Here is a 27174-nt window from a genome sequence, read left to right as displayed (position 1 = left end):
AGTATTGCAGCATTGACAGGAATGAAGAGACAATTTAATTAATTTCTGAAGAAAAACGTGCTATTCTTCATTTTACAGTTAAGGGAGTTAAAACAGTTGTATTTCCGGTAGAATTTTAAATTAGCAACAACTTCTGTTCCACCAGGATCCATGGCAGCTGTTTAACCGTGCTGTTTCTTTCCATCCCCCAAAAAAACAGTTACCTAGAAACCATGTTGTCTTGAGTAATGTGAACTTCAAAGGAATTTTTGATTTGTTGTTTCCTTGTCTTGGACATGTTCTGTCACAGTTCTGAAACTGGATTTGAAACAGCATTTTGATCTTTGCACTTCACAAGAAAGGGAGGAATCGTGTTTTAAAATAGATAACCAAACCTGCTGTGCAAAGTTCACCTCCACCCTGACTAATTTTTGGATTAAATTAGTCAGTTCCCATCCTCTGATCTCCTTTCATTATGCCTCCATATTTTATATACTTCTCATATGCATGGCAGGGTAATTTTTTCATTTTTGCCATAAAAGGCTGTGCTCAGGAAGGATGACATGTAAAGGGAAAAAAATGTTTTTTCATACTTTCTTTCATTATTAAGGGTTTTACACTGATGTGACCTGGCCTAAACACTAATCAGGCATACAGTTTCTGTCCACAAGGATTATTATCTACTGCAAACCTTTCCAACAGCTGGGACTGCTCTATAGATTCAGACGTGAGTGCAGTTTCTTATTCAGTCTTTCTATCCACATTTACAGAGTGCGACTGGACCTGCAATGCCTGTAAAGGCCCACTGCACACAGACTGTCTCCAGTGCATGGATGGCTACGTGCTTCAGGATGGGGCCTGTGTGCAGCAGTGCTCCTCTGGCTTTTACAGAGCAGGAGAGACGTGTCAGAGTGAGTATCGGAGACATATTGCAGATAATAACTAATCATATTGTGTGTAATACAAATGTATAGTCTCATGTTTTAAAGCTGTTACCTAAACACATATATTGTTTATTATTAGGATTATTATTATTATTTTATTTTTTATTTTTTTCATATTTCTGTATGCATCTAATGTCCTGTGGAGAATTTCTTTAAGAGACCTGCTTGAGGGAGTAAAGGGATTTGATGGAAGAAAAATATCCAGGATACTTTCAAGCCTGATATAGAGCTTTTTTACTGCAGTGCTCAGATTCCTACACATTCAATTTGATCCAGTTGTCTGATGTTTGATCCTGTTGTATGATGTTTGTTGTGCCAGGGTGCGATGACTATTGTAAGGAGTGCGAGGGGATAAACCAGTGCAGGAAGTGTGAGAAACCGTACGCTGTGCTGGAAGGACAGTGCGTCCGAGAGTGTGGCAAGCAGCATTTCTTGGACAAGTCTATCCAGAAGTGTACTGGTAAGCATTTTGTGCATACATGGTCACCTTTCTTTAAAAACACAACACATTTTATCTGTATGAAATTATATAAGCATTAGGTTATATTTAATTCAGAAATGTCCCCCACACGCCTTTATGCTCGCCCAGTTACTCAAAACATCAGTCTTACAGTCCATTCTGTTTAAAGTTGGGTCTGTTTTATGAGGCATCTTTGAAACACTTTCAAAAGAGTTCTTCTGAGAAAGAGCAGCAGTGCTTAGGGATGTAGGGGCAACAAATACAACCTAATCCCAGTGTAATTCACCTACTTGGCAATTTTTTAACTAGATCCCTTTCAAAAATAGAAAGGCAGAGCTCCATAATCACAATATTATGGAAAATGTTCAGTAATTATTTCATAACGCAGTTGGATTTGAACAAAGAACAGGGGTTTGTGAAGGGGGACTAATCCAATCGTTTCGGTCTGTCTATCCTGTAATCTCCTAGTATTGAAGACAGTGCCCGGGCCTGTTGGCTTGTGTTTCTGTGTTTTGTTCAGACTGTTCCAGCGATTGCTTGCAGTGTGAGAACGCACACCAGTGTAGACTGTGCAACAAGAGCTCCTACCTGAGGAACGGCCTGTGCGTGCCAGACTGTGGACACGGGTTCTATAGCAACGGGAAGAGCAGAACATGTGACGGTAATGTTGCTTGTTGTGTTTAGTTTTTGTTTGTTAGTTTTGTTTGTCAAGCCTATGACACCTGAGTACTAGTATGTCACACATTATCACACAATAGTGCTTCGCTATTGGTTTTTATGAAACTGAAAACATGTTGACCTGGGGCCCAACGACAGGAAACGCATCACAGCAGCACACTTTTTGAGAAAGTGGTCCAGTTTTTAGCTGGAGTTTTACAATTTAGCTACCCAACTATACAATACTGTTTAAGCAATCACATTATTCTCATCACCTTGTGTTGTTTCTTTAGTATATCTGCAGTTCAAAGTAACGGGCTTCTACTGCATGTCTTATTGATGGTGGTGTTCTGATTCTGGGGAGAATCCATGCTGATGTTTACATGTTTCCCTGCAGAAAACACACACGCCCCTGTTCTGCATGTGAATGGGTCTCTGATTGTGAAGCCTGGGGGAACTAAGCCTTTGGACTTTTCCTTCATGAGCGCCCAGGACCTTGACACTGCTGCGGACAACCTAATTTTCCAGCTGGTGCAGCCCCCCAGCAATGGGAGGCTGGTGAAGCTAGTTGATGGAAAGGAAGTGAAGTTAAACAAGGAAGATACATTCACCTTCACTGACCTGAGGGAAAAGGTGGTGCGCTTTGTCCATGCCAAGGAAAAATCAAAGTGAGTCTAAAGTGCAGTGTGTACTTGAAGTTCCTTCTCAGCTCCTGTCCTGATTGTCAGACTGTTGCATACAGTGTCACTTAAAATCACTTAAAAGTTTTAAGTTTTATTTATTTTGTCAATTTGAGTATATCAACTCTATGCAAGGTACTGATGAGTGATCTTTACATTGGTCCTCTGTTTTAATGTGTCTACAGCATCTGTCATTTACTGGTATTTAATTGAAAAGACATTGAAATATCAGCGTGGTTCTTTGAAGTAATCCAAAGCATTCTGAGTAAGAGGAAAAAATGCTGCAGCCCATGTTAGTTTCATAATGCTCACCAGGAATATAAAAACATTGAATATAGAAAAGTAAAATATGTGTGTCCATCCATTACAGAAGGTCTCAATCATTTATTTCCTTTCTTTTTTTAAAGAATAGGTGATGATGATACAACGTTTTCTGTTGATATTCTCATCTACAAGTAATTAACAAACATACTGAATGAAAAAAGCATTTGTACGTCATCTGAAAAAAAAAGTGATATATTTGGGGTTGGGCTATAATGAATAATGTATCATTAGTAAACCTAAAAAGACAAAAAATAAACTTGATTGAGAGAGATTGTACTAAATTTTCACTAATCTCTTTTATATTTCAAATTGTAAAACATGACTAAATAAAAGGAACTGCAGTGAAGCTGAGAGTGTGTCGACTGTCTGGACTAACATACTTTTTTGTTAGGTTTTGTTAGGACCTCACAATTAATTTAACATCTATGAAAAGAAACATATCTACTGTCAAATGCTCCATGAGTCCTGACAGTTCGCAAGCTTTAATTACCACTATCACATCGAGGGCTCAGTGCCCCTTTGTGCTTCGACCTTTTTTGTATTAACCCAGTTCTCAGGTCTTTTTTGTTTTTTTATTTTTAGTTCTAGTTGGTAGGTCTTCTTGAAAAACGTCTGTATCATCCGTTAGGCATCTTTGTGCTGTAACGGAGTGTATATGCAGAGGATGGGTTCTCTGAAGTGTGCTGTCTGTTAACAGGGCTGACTCGACAAGAGTTCCTGTACGTTTCTGATGAGGGTGATTTATTAAACTGTATTCAGCAGGCAGCTAATTAACATCTCGTCTTGAATTGTTGCAGGAATGGCCAGTTTTCCCTGAGAGTCGGAGATCACCAGCTGTTCTCGCAGCCAGAGGCTATTAACACCCAGGCCGTGTCCCTGCAGGTAAAGTGAAAGGCAGCCTGTTCTGGAGCTTGGGCAGGAGACTCGAATGGGAAGCTGAGATAATAAATGGTGTTTCCCCTGTTCTGCCAGACAATGACGGAGTGGAACATGCTGATTGTACATTGTCTCCAGCTCCTGCACCTTCATCACGAGGGCTGCACACAGGAATGTTGTTCAGGGTGTCAGCCAAAGGATATTTATTTATTTATCTATGTATCTATCTATCTATTTATTTATTTATTATGGATTGATCTGGTAATATGCACACACTTGAAATGTAGAGACAGAGACCAAAGGAAAGGCAGATGTAAGTTTTTCAAGGCATCAACTGGCTCGGACGTGGCTACAATTTTTGAACAGATGGGTATTATCAGGGGATGTTAAAAGTGTTGTTATCGCTTTCTTTTTCTTCTCTTTTATTTTTTTGTTAGCTCTTTTTTGGATTTTCTAAGATGGTTTGATTATCTATCTTTAAAACAGTGCCAGTGAAGTCTGCTCTCTCAGGGGATGCAGCGCCTGCTGTTGACTCCCCTTTCGATCATGCTGCTTGGCGCCACACTTTTGCCTGAAATAGCGATGTCTGCTCAGAAGTGACATCTTTCAGGCCTCAGGAAACATTTATTTGAAGAATAACAAAGACTGAGATTTAATTATGAGATTTATTTTTATTTAATCACCTCAAATACATGGTTCTATTACCTCTGAAAATCACAACACTGGATTTTGACTTTGCTATCCTTTTGAATGCCATTCGAATAATGAAAAAGACTGAATAGTTTAAGGAAACATCTATGAAATCTATTTTCATAGTCCTCATGCTGTCAACCAATTTTAAATCACTACTTTGAGAACCAGACATTTTTCAGGTTGACTGATTGTTAAATGAGTAAAGTATAAATGGAGTTTTCTTTCTAAAAACTGATTTTGGGAGCAATATATTGTCTTTTGACCAGAATATGAAATACAGCTTTATCTGAAATATTGAGGAATCATATGATGGAAATTGCACCACAGTAACTTTACTTAGGTAAAATTATATATATATATATCGTTTTGTCCATTAAAATAAAATAAAATTGATGAGGAATACAGTGTAGACATTGTTAATGTTGTAAATGACTATTGTAGCTGGAAACTGATTTGTAATGGAATATCTACATAGACATACAGAGGCCCATTATCAGCAACCATCAGTCCTGTGTGCCAATGGCACGTTGTGTTTGCTAATCCAAGTTTATCATTTTAAAAGGCTGATTGATGATTAGAAAACCCTTTTGCAGCTGAAAACTGTTGTGCTGATTAAAGAAGCAATAAAACTGGCCTTCTTTAGACTAGTTGAGTATCTGGAGCAACAACAATTGTGGGTTCGATTACAGGCTCAAAATGGCCAGAAACAAAGAACTTTCTTCTGAAACTCATCAGTCTATTCTTGTTCGAGAAATGAAGGCTATTCCATGTGAGAAATTGACAAGAAACTGAAGATCTACAGTGAGGGAATAAAGTATTTGATCCCCTGTTTGCCCACTGACAAAGAAATGATCAGTCTATAATTTTAATGGTAGGTGTATTTTAACAGTGAGAGACAGAATAACAACAAGAAAATCCAGAAAAATGCATTTCTAAAAAGTTATAAATTGATTTGCATGTTAATGAGGGAAATAAGTATTTGACCCCTTCGACTTAGTACTTGGTGGCAAAACCCTTGTTGGCAATCACAGAGGTCAGACGTTTCTTGTAGTTGTCCACCAGGTTTGCACACATCTCAGGAGGGATTTTGTCCCACTCCTCTTTGCAGATCCTCTCCAAGTCATTAAGGTTTCGAGGCTGACGTTTGGCAACTCGAACCTTCAGCTCCCTCCACAGATTTTGTATGGGATTAAGGTCTGGAGACTGGCTAGGCCACTCCAGGACCTTAATGTGCTTCTTCTTGAGCCACTCCTTTGTTGCCTTGGCTGTGTGTTTTGGGTCATTGTCATGCTGGAATACCCATCCACGACCCATTTTCAATGCCCTGGCTGAGGGAAGGAGGTTCTCAACCAAGATTTGACGGTACATGGCCCCGTCCATTGCCCCTTTGATGCGGTGCAGTTGTCCTGTCCCCTTAGCAGAAAAACACCCCCAAAGCATAATGTTTCCACCTCCATGTTTGACGGTGGGGATGGTGTTCTTGCGGTCATTCCTCCTCCTCCAAACACGGCGAGTTGAGTTGATGCCAAAGAGCTCGATTTTGGTCTCATCTGACCACAACACTTTCACCCAGTTCTCCTCTGAATCATTCAGATGTTCATTGGCAAACTTCAGACGGGCCTGTACATGTGCTTTCTTGAGCAGGGGGACCTTGCGGGCGCTGCAGGATTTCAGTCCTTCACGGCGTAGTGTGTTACCAATTGTTTTCTTGGTGACTATGGTCCCAGCTGCCTTGGGATCATTAACAAGATCCTCCCGTGTAGTTCTGGGCTGATTCCTCACCGTTCTCATGATCATTGAAACTCCACGAGGTGAGATCTTGCATGGAGCCCCAGACCGAGGGAGACTGACAGTTATTTTGTGTTTCTTCCATTTGCGAATAATTGCACCAACTGTTGTCACCTTCTCACCAAGCTGCTTGGCGATGGTCTTGTAACCCATTCCAGCCTTGTGTAGGTCTACAATCTTGTCACTGACATCCTTGGAAAGCTTATACTTATTTCCCTCATTAACATGCAAATCAATTTATAACTTTTTTGAAATGTTGAGCCTATTGAGCAGCTTGACCGTATGGTACGTAAGAAGTGCCCATCAAGCCAATCCAACTTGTGGGAGGTGCTTCAGGAAGCATGTGGTGAAACCTCTTCAGATTACCTCAACAAATTGACAACTAGAATGCCAAAGGTCTGCAAGGCTGTAATTCCTGCAAATGGAGGATTCTTTGATGAAAGCAAAGTTTGAAAGATGCAATTATTTCATTACAAATTATTTCTAACCTTGTCAGTGACTATATTTCCTATTCATTTTGCTATATTTCCTATTCAAACTCATTTCATGTATGTTTTCATGCAAAACAAGGACATTTCTAAGTGACCCCAAACTTTAGACGGTAGTGTATATGTCATAATTTTTTTTTTGTTGCCATTTTGGGGCCTGCTTTCAGGTAGTGGCGTGTAGATCGCATGCCATTGTTTTCATAATTGCATCAGTGATGCAGATTCTCAGCCACAACAAGACAGCCCTATACTGTAGATAAATACCACTGGAGTCTGGCACCGGGAGAGGTATGTTCTCCTCGAGGGGAATGATAAGGCCTTTAGCCTGTTTCATGTGGTCTGCCAAAGAGGTAACAGGCACTGCAAACAGTTATCTGTTATGGGTCATAATAAACTACAGCACTGGAGGCTCAGATAAAGGACATGAGCAGACATTTCCATCTTTCAGTTGAATGTAAAAGTTCTACTGATATATAGGTTTAGAAAAAATAAATGGTCAAATTGAGTTTTCCATCATTTTCTACACCTAAAAAAAAAAAAAAAATGGTATTCTGTATGTTGTTAACATTAAGATAATAGAAACATGAAATGTGATCGATGCACCTTTTCCAAGAAATGGAAACAAATTGATTGCACGTTGTTTTGTGAATTAAATGTCATTAAATGTTTTATGAATTAAATGCCATTAAACGTTTTGTGACTTAAATGTTATTTCTATTTCCTCCCAGGGCTTTCACATCCATTTTGTTGGCTGTGCAATTTAAAAGCTATATTTCACTTTTAAAAAAATGTTGAAAGGACCATATATGTACAGTATTGTGCAATAGTTTTAGGCAGGTGTGAAAAAATGCTGTAAAGTAATAATGCTTTCAAAAATAGACATGTTAATAGATTATATTAATCAATGAACTAAATGCAAAGCGAATTAATAGAAGAAAAATCTACATCAAATCCATATTTGGTGTGACCACCCTTTGCCTTCAAAACAGCATCAATTCTTCTAGATAAACTTGCACACAGTTTTTGAAGGAACTCGGCAGGTAGGTTGGCCCAAACATCTTGGAGAACTAACCACAGTTCTTCTGTGGATTTAGGCGCCTCAGTTGCTTCTCTCTCTTCATGTAATCCCAGACAGACTCGATGTTGAGATCAGGGCTCTGTGGGGGCCATACCATCACTTCCAGGACTCCTTGTTCTTCTTTACGCTGAAGATAGTTCTTAATGACTGTCACTGTATGTTTGGGGTCGTTGTCATGCTGCAGAATAAATTTGGGGCCAATCAGATGCCTCCCTGATGGTATTGCATGATGGATAAGTATCTGCTTGTACTTCTCCAGCCATTCAGCGAACAAACTGCCTTCTGATACAGCCAGATATTTCAGATTTTGACTCATCTGTCCAGAGCACCTGCTGTCATTTTTCTGCACCCCAGTTCCTGTGTTTTCGTGCATAATTGAGTCGCTTGGCTTTTTGGCCACAAGTCTTCCATAAAGGCCACTTCTAACCAGACTTCTCTTGACAGTTGATGGGTGTACCAGAGTCCCACTGTTTTCTGCCAATTTTGAGCAGATGGCACTGCTGGTTATCTTCCGATCGTGAAGGGAAGTAAGCATGATGCGTCTCATCTGCTGCAGTAAGTTTCCTTGGCTGACCACTGTGTCTACGGTCCTCAACGTTGCTCGTTTCTTTGTGCTTCTTCAAAAGAGCTTGGACAGCACATCTGGAAACCCCTGTCTGCCTTGAAATGTCTGCCTGGGAGAGACCTTGCTGATGCAGTATAACTACCTTGTGTCTTGTTGCTGCGCTCAGTCTTGCCATGGTGTATGACTTTTGACAGTAAACTGTCTTCAGCAACCTCACCTTGTTAGCTGAGTTGGGCTGTTCCTCACCCTGTTTTATTCCTCCTGCACAGCTGTTTCTGTTTCAGTTAATAATTGTGTTTTAACCTACATATTGAATTGATGATCATTAGCACCTGTTTGGTATAATTGTTAAATCATACACCTGACTATATGCCTACAAAATCCCTGACTGTGTGCAAGTGTACCTAGAAGAACTGATGCTGTTTTGAAGGCAAAGGGTGGTCACACCAAATATTTATTTGATTTAGATTTTTCTTTAGTTAGTTAATTGATAAATATAATCTATTAACATGTCTATTTGTGAAAGCATTCTTACTTTACAGCCTAAAACTTTACCTGCCTAAAACGTTTGCACAGTGCTGTGTGTGTATATGTATATAAAAAATGTAAAGTTTTTGTTGTGTTTTTTTGTTATTGATCTATCAGTGTATCAGCCATTACCATAATGCTTTCCCATGTAGTAACATTGTGTTACAAGGTCTGCTATGCATATTAAAAACAAGATTACACCATTGTCTATAAAAACCATCGATTAAACTTTTACTTGGAAGACTAGAATAAACCTTTAGCCACTGGCAGAATCAGAGCCTTAAAGAGAAAGAACAGGCCAGTATTTAACCTTATTTAAACATTTTTCAGTAGTGAGTGTATGTGTCTGTGTGTGAATTAGATGATTAAAGCATCTTTTTTCATTTGTTTTTCATATAGGCTCCATATGTATTGACAAATGAAGCCTTGCTGGTCAGCAGAGGGGAGTCGGTTACAATCACGAGATCGGTTTTGAAGATTCAAGATGATGATAACCCACAGGATGTTTTGGTCGTGGTTCTTGACCCTCCTCAAAATGGCCGCCTTGTCCGACTCCATGGCGGCAGGCCAGTGCAGCAGTTCAGACTGGAGGATATTGAGCGCGAGCAGCTGCAGTACGTCCACGATGGGACAGACCGACAACAGGATATTATACTATTGCAGATGAATGACGGCCACAGCTACCAGAATGTAGTCTTCCAGGTTATGGTTGCTCAGAAGGTACAACTAAGACACTTATTCTTTGCTGGTATCTCTTTCATAATAACTCTTTAACTGTCAGTCTTTAAAGGCATTGAATTCGTATTTATAATACTGAATACTGAATATTATTATTACTATTATTATTGTTGTTTTAGTTGTTATTATTGTTATCATTATTATTGCATGTTGGAGAGATAACCTAAAGTTATGGGTAGTTGGCAAGACACCAGGACTCATTCTTCCTTAATTATCACCTCTCTCCAAGTGCCTTAGGGAACAGGAACATGGCAGGGCCTGCTTCTAAAGAGGTGATGTCTAGACAGATATGAGCAGTCTTTTGGGCCACATCCAGATTGCCATTGATCCCAGTGTTGCTTTGGCCACAGGCACAATTTCATTCCGATATTCCCTCTTGTTTTATGGCTCTCCTGAAGCTTTTAACACATTATGTGTACTAATTGCTTTTTGTCCCCTTTGGCTCTTGCCCCCATATGATTCCCATTGTGTAATTTCTAAGGATATGCCCTTTAAATACTTCAAATTTTAAGGCGCATAATATTCGTTGCCCTTTTGCAGATTAGTTAACCTAGCAAAACGGTCACCCAACATGGTGCCATAAATGCCACCCACTCATTTTTATACTTTGCTTAAGATGTTCCTATAGGTGTGCATGCTTGCTTCTCACATTGGCAGTAACTTGTGCATGTGCCACATTAGGGACATTCGTTTCAGTTTGATGGAAATCAGTATCACCTGATGGATATTGACAGCTAAGGCAGATAGCACAACATGCCCTCATGCACACCAAAGAATAGATACTCACAACTTAATAAACTCACTTCATTACAAATCACCAGGTGCCTCCTTGGATGTGGAAGTCAATTAAAAAAAAAAACATTTTGTAATTGAGGACTAGAAATTACCATGTAATAAGTTAAAAGGAGGACAAATAAAACTGTTGGAGAGCAGTAGTTCAACTTCCATTAGTTCTTTTTTATTGTTTGCATTGCCACAAATGGCGTGTTCACCTCTCCATATATGGGACACTAGGCATCAATGGGTTAATGGCCAAAGAAAGAGGAGTCTTTCATCAGAATGTATACAGTACAGCACATTATAATACATTTGTATTGAGTTTGTTTCAGTGAAGCTATTCAAACTGGAAATGTCTTTGAAGTACTGAGTTTGCAACTGAAATAGCAAACCAGGCCTGCCAAGTCCTGCTGCTGATGAAAGGCCTTTACAAAGATGGATTATTGAATGAAGTGTACAGTGGCTGGGATTTAAATGATGGAATTCCTCATGAGGGAAGGCCTTTCTCCACCCTGGGAATCTTGTGGTCATCATTGTAGCGTTACAGCCAAGGCCGGTTTTCAATTAGTGTTTGCATTAAATCTTAGTACTTGCAGGCTTTTGAACAATCATTGACCTTTTATTCCTTGCCAGCTATGATTAAACCAGGGTTTGGACTGGCTTCCAGGTTGTACACCCCATTTACCCTCACTTTCACTTTGATGCCAAGGGAGAAAACAAAAAATAAAAATAAAAAAACATAACACTACTCCTTTTTGGAAGTGTTTTTATGCAGGATTAGTAGTAAAAGCTACCTAAGTTAAGTTTTCCCGCCAAAGTCAAACATATATTTTTTAATCCATTATTTTTACAAGAAGGATGTTGTCACCCTTGACTTTTCTCACATTTGATTATTCATAGCTGTGCATTGTTACATATTTCCATGTAATCATTGTTTTTAATCCGCTTGCCCTGTATGTGGAAAACAAAATACTGGTTTAGTATGTACATTTCACAACAACCTACTGAATAAAGCTTACTTGCATATGGATGTGAATAAACCTACACCTTATTAACTAAAGTAACACTTACCGCTGGTTTTACAGATCTCGATTAGCAATTTTCTTGGACTACACCACCTAAAATAATATTGGGAAGATCAATACTAGTGCTCATCTGGGTCTGTGAAACCAGTCCTCTGTGTCTTTTCTTTGTTTGCTTTGCTGAAGGTAGTGCAAGTCAGGGCTCTCTTTTCCCATCTCAGCAGAATATGTCAACATCACTTTCCTTCCCATATGAGATGGCAGACTTATGCTTTACTGATGCAGCTTGCTAATTTCACACTTTAGCACTAGGGTGGTTTCAAAGTAACATTGAGAAGTGTTGAGGAGCAGTGCTTTAGTCTGTAAACCATTCCTGTAAGAAGAAAACAGAATATCCTTAAGATATGAACGGCACAACACCTGACACAGCCTTTGCTAATGGGGGAGAGAGAGTCTTGGGAGCTGCTGTTTAACAACATTTTGTAGGAATACCTCCTGGACATCATATGCAAAGAGCAAGAGATATTTCACCAGCACATTTCACTTTAGATGCAAGTTTGGCTCATGCAATGCGGCACATAGTTTTTTTTTGTTTTTTGTTTTTTTTTTCACAATAGAGAGTACGGGGGAGAAAAGATGACGGATAGATGTTATAATTAAAGATAATACAGAAAGCACCTTAATCTCACCTTGTAGATCCCTGTGATTTAGATCTGCCCTTGAAAAAGATCACCTTTATCCTCAGTGAGAGACATATATATAAAAGCATTTATAGCATGTCACACTTCTTTCTCTGTATTAGTTATTGTGCAGACTTTTGGGCATTGCATATCTTTTATTCAAATGATTCACACATTAACATTACTCCCTTATTTCAAAAGTATTGCTGAACTAGTGGAAGGCAAGATAATAAACCATGGAATGTAGCTGTCAGTGTTTCCAGTCATACCGATTTGTTTCACTTTTGTCTGTTCTCCTTAACATTTTTATTATGGTTGTGTAATAATAATAATAATAATGATTATAATAATAATAACAAAGAGTCAGCTCTTCAAAACCAAAGTAGACACCTCATAATCCTCTGGCTAGTACACTCTCGTTTTAGGTGTCAACAACTAATTTATTGCCAAGTCTCACACCTGAACATAAATTTAAGATAACAGATACTTAAGAAGTACAAAGTCTTTATAAAGATAATTAAATGTGAAAACATACTTGCATGCAGTCTTTTATCAATATTTTGAATACGCAGAGATAAAATCATAGGGGAGCCAGCAATACATCAGCTGAACGGAGAGAGATCTCTAAATGTTTTCTCTGGTTTCCTTTATATGATTTCCACACTAGTAGAGACAACCTTTTCCACTGCAAGTGACCTTGAATGTCCTTGATATGCCTCCTTGATAATTATATTGTTTGAAATGTTCAACACGCAAGGACAGAGATAATGATGAATTTGCAGGGAGACTCAGCTGAGCAGCTGGTATAGATGGGATTTCTGCTCTAGCAGTGTTTTGCACCCAGCCCAAAATCTGCACCGTGAAGACACAAGTGACTGGTCTTTTATATTTAGTGTAAAGCTCAGAGGGCTATGTTGTTATATCATCCGAGTTTCCAGATAATTAGTTGATAAAAAGTTGTCCATGTCTCTCAAAATGTAACATTCCTTATTTTGAAGATGTGTGGATCTTTAAGGGCTGATGCTGACAGTCTTCAATACAGAAACCGATTAAGAGAAATGTGTGTTATAAGATAGGTCATTCCCCTATCTGCTCAATATTTGCCCAACTTTAAAAGACAAAGCAGATGTTTACCTTTGTTTTAGAGCTTGTTCTATTTTCTTGGTGAAAGTTTTAAGATAATAGTGCTGTCATTTTTCTTGTAAGGTTTACGCTTTTTTTTCATAAATGGCTGGTAATAATATCACAGCACACATGAGAGTCAAGTGGAACGCAAATGTAGAACATTTTCAGTGACTCACTTACAAAAGCAAAGTTAGCATAACAGTATTTTTTCATCCAAAACTCAGAATTTACAATGTCATTTTTTTTTCTGTTTGTTGCTGATGTTTCTTTTGTTTTCTTGTAGAATGGACAAACTCCTCATGTGCTCTCAAACCCCAGCACCTGGGTTCGTGAAGGTGGGATGCTGCAGATCACCAGAAAATATCTCAAAGCAGAATACAGCGGTTCCAGTGACTCTGAGATTCTCTACACTATAACTCCTGAAGAAAACCCCAAATATGGTACATCATGGCTTGTAACTGTACTAGAATCTCTTTTTTTGCCTGTGTGTCTGTATTTCTACATGTTCACTACCTTTATTTCATGTCTGTATTTTCACAAATATTTTTCCTACCATTTTCTTAATATTTAATAAAAATCCATATTTTATATATATATATATATATATATATATATTAGCTTTCACTGAATCATGCAGGCTGTGAAGCATAAGTAAAAGTGAAATATAATTACTGATAGATTGTAATATATAAAGACATATGAAACTTGTTTGTCTTCTCACAGAAGAAAATTGTTCACTTCATGGCATGTAATCTGAACCTCATGGGAATAGCAAACCCTCTCTGTTAAAACACATAATGACAAAGAAGTGAACTGCAGATTATCAAAGCTTTTAATGCTATATTTTGTCTATGTAATAATAACTTAAAATTAACAGCTCCTCTTACACATTAAACCAAGTGACCGAACACCATAGTTTCTTCAACATGTTAGATGTAGTTTTGCACACATGTGGTTGTGAAAAACATTGTGATCAAGTAGTCAGCTCACAAACTTTGGCAAGCCAAATTGTCATTTAGAGATATCTCAAACTGACTACCTGTGAAAATGCTGTATGTTTTGTATGGACTTCCTGTCTATTTTAAGATATCTCAAATAGGATAGGAAATCAATTGCAGATATCTCAAATTAAATTCGAGATATCTCAAATTAACCACAATTTCAAGATATCTCTAATTTAATTTGAGATATCTTTAAATGGATCTCTGCAGTTCAATTTAAGATATCTCTAAATGACAATTTGGCTTGACATACACAAACAGGTGGAATCTATGTCTTCACACACAAAACGCCTTTTGTCATTAAGATCCAATGTAACGAACACAACACGTGGAGACTGAATGGCGTACACAAGTCTCCGTTGACCTCATGGCATTGTGTTTCAGGCGATGTTGTCCTGCTGGTTCCTATGCCAGCAGATGGTCCAGCTGATGGGTGGCAACTACTGCCCGACGGAAGGGCCGCCACTCCAACCACCTCTTTCACTCAGCAGGATGTCAATGAGGGCATTGTGTGGTACAGGCACTTTGGCTCTGGGTCACAGAAAGACACCTTTCAATTCCAGGTAAAGAATCCAGCCCCAGAGATTAGACCTCGGGGCTGACAGACTCATTCTACACCCGGGCTCACCGTCTCACAATTAGAGCAGAATAACAGCTTTCACTACCTCAGAGTCCTTCACCATATGCTCAATGAAAACAGCTCCTTTATCATGTGCTTTATGTCATATCGTATTTGATCAGATTATCAGGTGGATTCACTGAAAAAATTGGGTTCCAGAAAAGTAATAGGATTAAGATCAAGAATTTCCAGACTATGCCTTACTTAATGTGCATGTTTAAGGGTGTGACTGATTTCTTTATAATGGTCTGATTCGACAGTCTCTGCTCACACACACCGCTTGGTAGCACAGCACAGGTACAAACTGTTCGCTCTCAACATGATGATATGAAACAAGACAATATGTTTAGAATCAAAACGAACTCCACCCCCACAATAATACATACATATCATTATAATATGCATCAGTCACAGGTTCTGTAGAATACAGACTGATCTCAAAAACTAACACATAAAACCAAGACTAGATGTAAGATAAATGTGTCTGTCCGTTTGTAACTCATGTGCAGAAAAATGCATTTCAGCTACATGCAAATATTTATCAACACATGCACATCTTTTTTTTAATGTATCGTTTTAACTGCACTTCCAAAAATGCAGGACATGTCTCAACTGGAACCCATGTCTCTGTCCTCTGTGTTCCTTTTTCAAAATAATATGATGAGTAAATTTAAGTGTGGTGTGTAATTGACAAATTGTGACAGAAGAATAGTAGTCCTGAAACACCATCTAAAATCCAGATATGTATCGCTGCAAATCAAAACAGAAGTGTAAAGACAATATTCCTATAGTGGGGCCTTGAAGAGGAGCTGACAGACTTCATCATTCCAGTTCTGGGCTATGCTGAAAAATTCATTCAGAGTTTGAGAAACTATATGCAACACAGACGTCAAATTCTGGGAAACATTCTGGAAGTGTTACGTGAACATAGAACGAATAGTTTCCTGTTCTTTTAATTCAAACAATATCTTCAGCTTCTTTCCCACCTAAGTATATGTACATCCATCCATCCATTCACTTATATATATATATACATATATGTATTATATTGAAACATATTCAACTGGAATTTACAGTGCTGATATATTCACAATAGTCACTAGCTTAAAAGGTAAAACCCCAAATGATTTGACTGGTTTGCAAGATGCTGAGAGCCAGGAGTGAACCTCAGGTTTGGGCAGAATGGACTGGACCTTGGTTGCCAGGGATCTTACCTGCTCTTATGTTTTGCAGGTGTCTAACGGCGGATCTCCACAGACACTCAGTGATACTCACTCCTTCAGCATTGGAGTGATGTCTCAGTCCCCAGGGTTTCCCCAGCTGGCCCCGGGCAGTGATCTACAGATAACAGTAAGACACATTTCTGTCACATGTTTGTGTTACAATGTATAACAATTACAGAGCTAAATTAAGGCCAGACACTTTTAGATTTGTTTTTCTGGTTATGGCTAATCATTTATTTCAGCATATAACAACTGTCTTGCTCCTATTAGTAATAGCTGTAACTGTTTTTAATGTCCTAGGCCCTTGAAGACCGTGTGACATTGATAGGACCATCTGCGCTATCTTTTGTGGACACAGAAACCCCAAGTGAAAAACTCATCTACAACATCACTAAACCCCTAGCGCAGGGGCAAGGTAAAGACTCCTACTCTGTCAGAGATGGAAAAAATTTACGAACACTGAAATTGGTCACTGGAATATTTCAGTTGAATCCCACAATAGATTCAGTTATATATATATATATATATATATATATATATATATATATATATATATATATATATATATATATATATATATATATATATATACACTCACCTAAAGGATTATTAGGAACACCTGTTCAATTTCTCATTAATGCAATTATCTAATCAACCAATCACATGGCAGTTGCTTCAATGCATTTAGGGGTGTGGTCCTGGTCAAGACAATCTCCTGAACTCCAAACTGAATGTCTGAATGGGAAAGAAAGGTGATTTAAGCAATTTTGAGCGTGGCATGGTTGTTGGTGCCAGACGGGCCAGTCTGAGTATTTCACAATCTGCTCAGTTACTGGGATTTTCACGCACAACCATTTCTAGGGTTTACAAAGAATGGTGTGAAAAGGGAAAAACATCCAGTATGCGGCAGTCCTGTGGGCGAAAATGCCTTGTTGATGCTAGAGGTCAGAGGAGAATGGGCCGACTGATTCAAGCTGATAGAAGAGCAACTTTGACTGAAATAACCACTCGTTACAACCGAGGTATGCAGCAAAACATTTGTGAAGCCACAACACGTACAACCTTGAGGCGGATGGGCTACAACAGCAGAAGACCCCACCGGGTACCACTCATCTCCACTACAAATAGGAAAAAGAGGCTACAATTTGCACAAGCTCACCAAAATTGGACAGTTGAAGACTGGAAAAATGTTGCCTGGTCTGATGAGTCTCGATTTCTGTTGAGACATTCAGATGGTAGAGTCAGAATTTGGCGTAAACAGAATGAGAACATGGATCCATCATGCCTTGTTACCACTGTGCAGGCTGGTGGTGGTGGTGTAATGGTGTGGGGGATGTTTTCTTGGCACACTTTAGGCCCCTTAGTGCCAATTGGGCATCGTTTAAATGCCACGGCCTACCTGAGCATTGTTTCTGACCATGTCCATCCCTTTATGACCACCATGTACCCATCCTCTGATGGCTACTTCCAGCAGGATAATGCACCATGTCACAAAGGTCGAATCATTTCAAATTGGTTTCTTGAACATGACAATGAGTTCACTGTACTAAACTGGCCCCCACAGTCACCAGATCTCAACCCAATAGAGCTTCGTGCCCTGGATGTGCATCCCATCTCCATCAACTGCAAGATGCTATCCTATCAATATGGGCCAACATTTCTAAAGAATGCTTTCAGCACCTTGTTGAATCAATGCCACGTAGAATTAAGGCAGTTCTGAAGGCGAAAGGGGGTCAAACACAGTATTAGTATGGTGTTCCTAATAATCCTTTAGGTGAGTGTATATATATATATATATATATATATATATATATATATATATATATATATATATATAATCTTATTTGGTGTATTATACAGTAACACACAACTATGGGGCACCCTGTAATCTAAATTAAAATCTTCAAAGAGGAAAACTATATATAAACTTGTCTTATGCAAGCCTTATGTTTACGTCAGCATTTTAAAATAAAATTAAAAGCATAGTTTATGTACTGGAATTTAATTGTGGTTACTCTTATGAATATGTTATCTGAGATTGGGTTTTATGATGAGTTACTAAGACTTGAAGGAATGAGATGAAAATATAATCATCAATTATCCATAGGCCTACCCTTTATGAACAGTTTATGCTGTAAAAACTTTCTTCCAAGTGGGAATTTTCATATTTACTGCTAATGCCAGCAAGTACAGAAATTTATATTTGTGTGTGTGTGTCATTGTGGCACCTCTAATTGTCATTCAAAGATGCCAATGAGATAATATCATCATTCAATGTATTCTAGGCACTATTGAACACCACGACCGGCCCTATGTCCCCATAGACTTTTTCACACAGGCAGACATCAATGACGGCTTGATCTTGTACCGTCCTCCTATGGCTCCCTCACACTTGAGTGAGCTCTACCAATACTCCTTTTCTGGTGAGGACCGTTCTTCATACTCTCCTCAAGTATCTGTTCAGTCATTGCTTAGGAACATGTGACCTTCAGATCAAAGTGACATCAGTGAGATAAAAGTAGTTGCAGCTCATTTTGATTTGGATGCTTTGGAAGCTGTCCTGAATAGAAAGTTCAAAAATAATCAAAGAGATCATTTAAAAGCATTTATATATGCCCAAGGGGGAAAGTCACATTGTCAGATTGTTGTTAGTTTGATTAGATTTTTTGAACTGCTCAAATTGGGTGAACAGTTACACTAGATGCAGTGGGCTTGGAATAAGTTATAACACTATAGTATATTAATTGAAAAACATGTAGAGAATCCTGCTAGCTATGCCAAGTCTTTCAGTAACAATGTTGTGTCCTTCCAGGTCTGCCTGATTCAGTGAACCTCTATTTTACAGGTATAATAATAATCTTTGGGCTCTGGTCAAACTTTGCAACTTTCACTGTGCATTTTGTTTAAAAGAACTTTTGACTGTAGTTTCATTTAAAGCAATCATTCTCTTTGTCAAACTAACATCTCTTTACTTCTGCCTTCGCCTCCTGTGTAAATGTGTTCAGTGATGTGAGTTTATTTCACTCTCTCTTTCACTTGATCCCCACCCCCCAGCCCTCCGCTATTGGCCAGCTTTAATAGCCTCTTTCTGAGGCTTTGGATGATGTAACCTATCAAGCCTGCTTCTTCATGCCAGTGACTGAGAACACTAGGGCAGAACAAATAGTGTTGTAATGTTCAAATATTGAAGCTGGCCAGTTTTCTAGTTTTAACATATTGTTTCTTATCTGAACCCATACAGGTTTAATTGAATTGATATTTACAATGGACTTGGAGATTAAAAATCTCTACACCCATATCTGAATATCTTAAAAGTCGTTTCCATTGCAGTGGAGTATAATTTCTTGTGGTGCAGTAACAGCTTCTATCAGTCTTCTCATGGGTAATAGGCTGCTATCCCTGTCGTAGAGTCCTTTTTGTGCGGGTATTACAGGCATTGTGTTTCCATGAAAGACCCCTCTCTCTGAGTGGTACATTCGACGTGTTAACACTTTACAACAGTGTTTACATTTCACCTGTATAATTGTAAGTCCAGCAGATCTCATTCAAATGTGCCAGTGTGATATTATCTCTCCATGTTGAGCCTGATAACAGAGCACAGCTGACACAGGTGGCTCTTGCACTGCTGGCCGTGCATTAGCATCTCTCCAAAACTGCTTTATGAAGCATGTTTTCTTGCTTGTGTCCATTTGTGCATTGATATTGCACTGGGTTTCAGTTGAACAGCTCCAGTACATTGCTGGTAAAGGATATATTGCTCTAGGATTCATTGACATCACATTATAATTCAGTGTTAAAATGCCTTTTTGTACCCAAAGAACATTCTGCTTTCCTAATACTAACATCACCACTGTTTTCTCATCTGCACTTTGTACATACTCTTTTAATTCATTCACTTTAACAATAACTTCACACATTTCATTACAAAATCACAACTGGAGTCACTGCATGCTGCTCTGTGAGTTGAATATTATCTGTAACCCTTTCATTAAATACATTATTGAAGGAAATCATAGTTTACTGGGTAAATCGGGATATTATTGGGGGTGGTACTACTGTTAAATATATCGGCTAGAAAAAAGCAGAAATCAAGAATATATCAGAAATGTGCATTTTATTTTCATACTTTATTTCTTATGTATTGGATACTGCTAAAGATACTACTCAATGTTTGGGTTGTTAACATTTCATTGATGATGTACAATCATGACAATACATAGTATGCTTCAAGTTGCTTACTCCATATTCTACTCAAAATTGGTTAAAAATATATTTCCATTCTAACATCTAAGAACCTTACTGAAACTAAAATAAATTAAAAGAGTTCAGGGAGAGATTGCCAAGCTATACAATCTCCAGTGTCTTTGCTTGTATTTCCTTTCATTTTTCAATATTATTACCTGAGGGGATTCTGGGACAGCGTGTACAGAAAATTATTACAAATTGCACTCGAAGACTGATGAAACGATTAATACAGGATATTGTAATTGAGAGAGAAACTGTTTATGATGAGGCTGGTGTTCAAAACTGTTTCTGTATGTAGAATAAGATGGTTGTGTAGAGGGGGCTTGGCATTGACCCCACTGTGACCATGTTTCAGTGTCGGATGGAGAGCACACCACACCAGAGATGGACTTCGCCATACATCTGCTTTCTAACCACCAGCAACCCCCAGTGTTCCAGATCGAAGACCCCTCGATTGAGGTCACCCGGGGAGGAAGAGCTCCTGTAGGTAAGACTGACCTCTTCTGGATCTGAAACTCATTGGAAATACTTAGTAGTTGAAAACGGATCAGATGTAACATTTTCATTTCTTATATTGTGACTAGCATCATTGGGTGTGCCTGGTTGCTCTGTTTCATATGCAGTAAGTATGCCCTGTCTGTTGTTCAGGTCAGCAGTTGGCTGTCACTGATGCCGACACACTTCCTGATGACCTTGTGTTTGAGCTGGTGGAAGCACCGCTGCATGGGACTCTGATGAAAACCGATTTCAGTGGCCAGACTGACATGGTAAACGGTAAGTAGCTGTTTGGATGTAGACGCCATTCTGCCCAACTGAAGGAAATCCCTAGGTGAAGAATTCAAACTGAACTTAAAGGTGAAATCGACAAAGTGGCAGTCAAGCGGTTACACAGCCCTCAAGTCCTAACAAGAGCAGTATGTATTTGCTGACTGCCCGAACCCATTTACCGTGAAGTCTATACCAGTAGATGTTTTGGGAGATATGAAATTACATGTCCACACCTTGTTTCACACAGGAGAAGCGTTCACATTCAGCGATGTCAGCCGCAATGCTCTCCAGTACGTGCATGATGGCATGACCACCGAGGAGGACAGCATGAAATTCTCTGTGACCGACGGAGTTTCCACTGCAACTTTGCCAGTGAGGGTGATTGTGTCAGGGGCTGGAAGTGAGGGACCACAGCTGGCGACTGGCTCTTTGTTATCAATGGAGGTGTCTGAGAAGAGCACCACCATCATCAGAAGGTCACACTTGGCATATGTTGTAAGTTTGCTCAGGCTGCCCATTACACATGTGAAGATACAATTTAATGACTCTTATGATCTTAATTCATTGAGTTGATTTATACATTTTCTATCAAATGATTAATTTTCAAATGTGGCATCAATGCTGCTGTTGTTGTTTTTGAGTTTAGAATCTTATAATATATCAATGTCCTTTGATAAATACACACCATAGTTGTTCACCCTGACCCCCACTGTGGATAGTGCAAGTTTATTTAATATCCTTTAATTTACTTAAGATATTGTTTTTTGTGTTTTGTTTTTAGGATAACACCTCTCCAGATGACAAGATAAGAATTCAGCTGGTTTCTCTACCAATGTATGGTATCCTGACAAAGACAAAGTCTGCAACAGTACATGAAGAGCTAACAGAGTATTCGTCTTTCAGTATGGAAGACATTAACAGACAAACAATCAGGTAATGTGATCAGACAGTTCACGAGAGATCTGTGTTCAGAGTAAAAAGGTATTCTAATTTTTAATCCTTTGTGTATTTCTGTCAAGATTAATTAATAGTTTCATAATAATGTTTAGCTGTCTTTTATTATTGACTTGCAGCCAAAGTTTGACTTGCAGCCCTATTCAAACTACAGTTACTACAGCTCAACCTCTTCTCTGCAGCATCAATGTTGGACTTTGTGAATTGGCTAGACTGTCACAGAGTTGATAATTTATACTGCCTCTGAACTGCAATTCAAGATTGTTTGGAGTACAGATCCATAGCAAACAGTAACTGATGCAATGGCAGAAACTGTGATGGTGCCTAAAAATATATTTCAGAAATAATGCAGACCTATTACATAAACATAATTGAAGAAAAGTTAATCTCATTCCTCATTTTCTATGCTGGTGGTATCAGTTCTCATTAGAACTACTTCAACTGACAGTAGACCTTTATTCAATTGGCCCTATGAAAGGATAATCATGGCATTATATCAGCATTAACGAAGAGCTTTTGTGCCGTGATGATGTATTGTTTGAACTTTTTTAATGCTGAAATGGATCTCACACTACAGACTGAACAGCAGGATGTATTTCGTATCCTAAGATAAAATAGGTTCCATTAGGTTTTTAAAGGTTTAGTTTTGTACATCACCATGTCTTGCTCCAATATTTATCTCTTCACTGTTTGTACCTTGACAACTTTTAAAATCTGCAAAAATGTAGTCAGGTGCTGTCCTCAACTGATCAGTGTATCTGTGTTTGTGTTTCGTTTCTCTCTTTTCATGATAAAATGTTTGTTGCTCTTTATGGTACTTAATCAAATGCAATGTACCATGGGAGGTAACTAAATTGTTCATGGTGGGCAGAGCTTGAGAATGGAAAAAGCATTATATCATCACATAAAGACTACTTTTTGTTTTGAAAAAGCAAACTGTTGAGTTGATTTTTGTTTTACGTTTTTATTTTGCTCTTTTTCCTTTTTGGCAACCCATTTGTTTGGAACAAAATGTTTTTTTGTTTTGTTTTGTTTAATTCATTCTGATGAAAATTGAAATAGAGTTCTTATCCAATGTCACAGGTATACTACTTCTTATGAGACTGAGACTCAGCCAGTCACTGACATCTTCCACTTCATTGTCTACGATGGGGACAACAATCGCCTTGACAACCAGATGTGCACTATCACCATCACATCTGTGCAGATGCAGCCACCAGTGGTAACAGTCAACAGTGGCATCATGGTAGGCTATGGGTCACATATTCACATTAAACTCAAATTTGATGGCTGCTCAAGGACATTGACACACAAGTGAAAAGCTTAGTTTGTTATGTATTAAAACCTTTATGTTTGCGTGATGTTAAAGCCATTGGAAGTGAAAGATGCTCTGTGCTGTTGAAGCTGGAAGGAACTGTCCTGTTATGTAAAGCAGCAGTCTACCAAAGTGATGAACAGCACTTTAAAAAATTAACAACTTGGCAACTGATATGGAGAAAATAAATGTCATGTTTACAAGAAAGGCTAAAGAATTATGTGCTAACACAGATGTTGCAACATAAGGAAGGAAGCTGTCGCAATCAATCCAACCAAAATTGCTGCATCATGATGAATATTCTTAAAAGTTTGATCAAAGTATTTAAAATATAACTGACTTATTTTTTGACACACTTTGTCTCCAGGTTGAAGAAGGTGGCAGAGTAAAGTTGTCTTCCAGTAATATAGTGGCAACTGATCCAGACACACCAAAGAAGGACTTACTTGTGTGGCTAATAACCACCCCTAAGTACGGCTTTATCGAAAATAAGAAAAGAGGTAAACGCTGTGTGGAAGTGCTCTACCATTCAGATGAACAATGTCAAAGAAGCAAAACTGTGCAGATTTAAAGCTCTTGCTATTGTATCAGCCATACAGCATTACGATTTCCCAGATCATTGAGATTGACATGGTGGTGTGATACAACTACAAATGAAAGGCTGTCATAATAAAATCTTGCTTTTGTTTCCTGAAAGTTGATTGAATGTTTTTGCACAACACAATACTGTTTATAACAACTTACAGTTGTATATACTGTTTGTAGGTGGAGTGTCAGGAAGTGGACAGATTGTCACCCCAGATATTCCTTTCTCTGTTGAGGACATCATATCTGACAACATTTTCTACGTGCAGAGCATCCATCATACAGCTGAGCATTTTCAAGACAGCTTTAGCTTCTATATTAGTGATGGATCCAGCCAGACTGAGGCTTTTAACATCAACATTGACATTCAGGTAGTTACTTCACCCACACACTTCACTCCAAAACTAAGGGAATTATGTAAGGTGGCATTAATAATTATAAAGGCTGAGAATGATATTCCCTTTCGAGTTGCCTTCAAAGGAGTCTTTGAGTTTAACAAATGTGTATGTATTACTAATAATTCAATAAAATAAACATTGAATGAAAGCAAGAAAAGCAAGAACATAAAATGACTACTGCCTTGTCAGCCATTAGTGACAAAGTCTTAAGGCAGGGCTATCTTTTAAGGCCTTTCGTTAAAAAAAAAATACACACTGTCAAATTGAGCTACACTCGGATGTTTTGTGGGTTTGGTTGGTTCTCTTGTTGTCGATGTAATGCACACTTACATTATTTTGCACAGTGCATTTTGTACTTTGTTTGTAATGGTTAGTGTATTGCTTTACAGAGTAAGATAAATAAATCTCCAGTTATCTCTGTGAGCAATATTCACGTGGAGGAGGCCTCCGGGGTGGTGATCACCAACGCCTCTTTAGTGGTCCTGGACCTTGACACTCCTGAGAACGAGCTCATCATCACTGTCACTAAAAAGCCCGGCTATGGTGAGTCGTTCCCATACATCAGTGTCTCTCAGGGGGTGACGCTGGTGCTTCATTGTGTTAGAGAGTTCACGCAAGCAGTGTATATTCATCTTTTTGTCCTACAAAGCCTTTGAATTACATCCTTGCTGCAATGCAGTGTAGCTGATGAATGAATTTGACATTAGACAAAATACAAAAAGCTGATTCATACACCCCCATCTCAGATTGATGACTTTATCCTACTATTCCAGAGCCTACAGTCTAGTGGCTACGTTTTCTTCGCTCATTTATTTGTCTGTTGTTTATCTGTGTATTTGTTGTATAAGTTGCACATCTAAGCACTGTGGTTATAAAGTTCAGTGTTCCATGCTTTAAGCAGAAGCTCCTTTTTCCAGCCAAGACAGATAAACTAGTAATTAAAATATGATTTATATTCCCCTTTCTCAAGACAGATCTCACAGCACTGAAGATGTAGCAAATACAATTTAATTTTTATGTGCATGTGTGTGTGTGTTAGTGTGTATATATATATATATATATATACTCAGCAAAAAAAGAAATGTCCCTATTTCAGGACACTGTTTTTTATAGATAATTTTGCAAAAATCCAAATAACTTTACAGATCATTATTGTAAAGGGTTTAAACAATGTTTTCCATGCTTGTTCAATGAACCATAAACAATTAATGAACATGCACCTGTGGAACGGTCATTAAGACACTAACAGCTTACAGACAGTAGGCAATTTAGGTCACAGTTATAAAAACTTAGGACACTAAAGAGACCTTTCTACTGACTCTGAAAAACACCAAAAGAAAGATGCCCAGGGTCCTGCTCATCTGCGTGAACGTGTCTTAGGCATGCTGCAAGGAGTTCTCAGGACTGCAGATGTGGCCAGGGCAATAAATTGCAATGTCCGTACTGTGAGATGCCTAAGACAGCTACAGGGAGACAGGAGACAGGAAGGACAGCTGATCGTCCTCGCTGTGGCAAACCACGTGTAACAACACCTGCACAGGATTGGTACATCCGAATATCACACCTATGGGACAGGTACAGGATGGCAACAACTGCCCAAGTTACACCAGGAACGCACAATCCCTCCATCAGTGCTCAGACTGTCTGCAATAGGCTGAGAGAGGCTGGACTGAGGGCTTGTAGGCTTGTTGTAACGCAGGTCCTTACCAGACATCACCGGCAACAACGTGGCCTATGGGCACAAACCCACCTTCGCTGGACGTGATTTCCTGCAAGACAGGAATGTCAGTGTTGTGCCATGGCCAGCAAAGAGCCCAGATCTCAATCTCATTGAGCACGTCTGGGACCTGTTGGATCAGAGGGTGAGGGCTAGGGCCATTCCCCCCAGAAATGTCTGGGAACTTGCAAGTGCCTTGGTGGAAGAGTGGAGTAACATCTCACAGCAAGAACTGGCAAATCTGTTGCAGTCCATGAGGAGGAGATACACTGCAGGACTTAATGCAGCTGGTGGCCAGACCAGATACTGACTGTGACTTTTGATTTTGACCCCCCTTTGTTCAAGGACACATTATTCCATTTCTGTTAGTCACATGACTAAAAAATTGTTCAGTTTATGTCTTGTTGAATCTTTTTATGTTCATACAAATATTTACACATTTGCTGAAAATAAAATCAATTGAAAGTTAGAGGACATTTCTTTTTTTGCTGAGTGTATATATATATATGCACACACTTGGCTTTGCTTCATGTTTTACTTTAGTTTACTTCAGAAATCCACATAACATTTTGAGTAAATGTACATCTACCAGCCTCTAAATGTTGTGTATCTGCTGTGTATCCCACAGGTAAGCTACGCAGGCGACAGTTCTACGCTCAGCCTCTTGGGAACGGCCGTGTCCTGTCCCAGGGCTCCACCTTCACCTACCAGGATGTCTTGGATGAGCTGATAGTGTACACCCCTGACAGCCTGAGTGTGGGAACAGATGAGCTGCGCTTCTCTCTGACTGACGGGCTGTACACCGGCACCGGGCGGCTGGAGTTCACAATGGATGTGCAGAAGAGTGAAGGCCCAAGGCTGTCTGTTAACCGAGGCCTTCAGCTCGCTGCAGGTATGGTATGGGGGCTAAATGCAGTTGGCCCATGCTTGGTGCTTTGTCTGAAAAT

At 38.9% G+C, this 27174-nt stretch overlaps 1 protein-coding gene across 2 annotated transcripts in view; it reads left to right on the top strand.

The window, feature by feature from the left end:
- The window catches only part of fras1 (Fraser extracellular matrix complex subunit 1), a 126884-nt gene that overhangs the window by 78998 nt on the left and 20712 nt on the right, over positions 1-27174 (top strand). Inside the window, exons 24-44 of one of the 2 annotated variants that reach the window (XM_066712105.1) lie at positions 750-890; positions 1243-1383; positions 1904-2044; positions 2438-2708; positions 3842-3926; positions 9460-9780; positions 13686-13842; positions 14788-14966; positions 16256-16372; positions 16546-16660; positions 18531-18668; positions 19058-19090; positions 20846-20977; positions 21139-21264; positions 21506-21753; positions 22040-22191; positions 23296-23458; positions 23895-24027; positions 24293-24483; positions 24900-25053; positions 26856-27119. In XM_066712105.1, coding sequence (XP_066568202.1) covers positions 750-890; positions 1243-1383; positions 1904-2044; positions 2438-2708; positions 3842-3926; positions 9460-9780; positions 13686-13842; positions 14788-14966; positions 16256-16372; positions 16546-16660; positions 18531-18668; positions 19058-19090; positions 20846-20977; positions 21139-21264; positions 21506-21753; positions 22040-22191; positions 23296-23458; positions 23895-24027; positions 24293-24483; positions 24900-25053; positions 26856-27119 — 3402 coding nt within the window. The remainder of the gene's footprint in view (positions 1-749; positions 891-1242; positions 1384-1903; positions 2045-2437; positions 2709-3841; positions 3927-9459; positions 9781-13685; positions 13843-14787; positions 14967-16255; positions 16373-16545; positions 16661-18530; positions 18669-19057; positions 19091-20845; positions 20978-21138; positions 21265-21505; positions 21754-22039; positions 22192-23295; positions 23459-23894; positions 24028-24292; positions 24484-24899; positions 25054-26855; positions 27120-27174) is intronic. The other variant, XM_066712106.1, reaches the window with a different exon arrangement.

This window comes from Amia ocellicauda, chromosome 8, assembly GCF_036373705.1.
Source record: "Amia ocellicauda isolate fAmiCal2 chromosome 8, fAmiCal2.hap1, whole genome shotgun sequence".
Lineage (NCBI taxonomy): Eukaryota > Metazoa > Chordata > Actinopteri > Amiiformes > Amiidae > Amia > Amia ocellicauda.
Note: the sequence above shows the minus strand (reverse complement) of the source record. Positions and strands in the feature narration are given on the sequence as shown.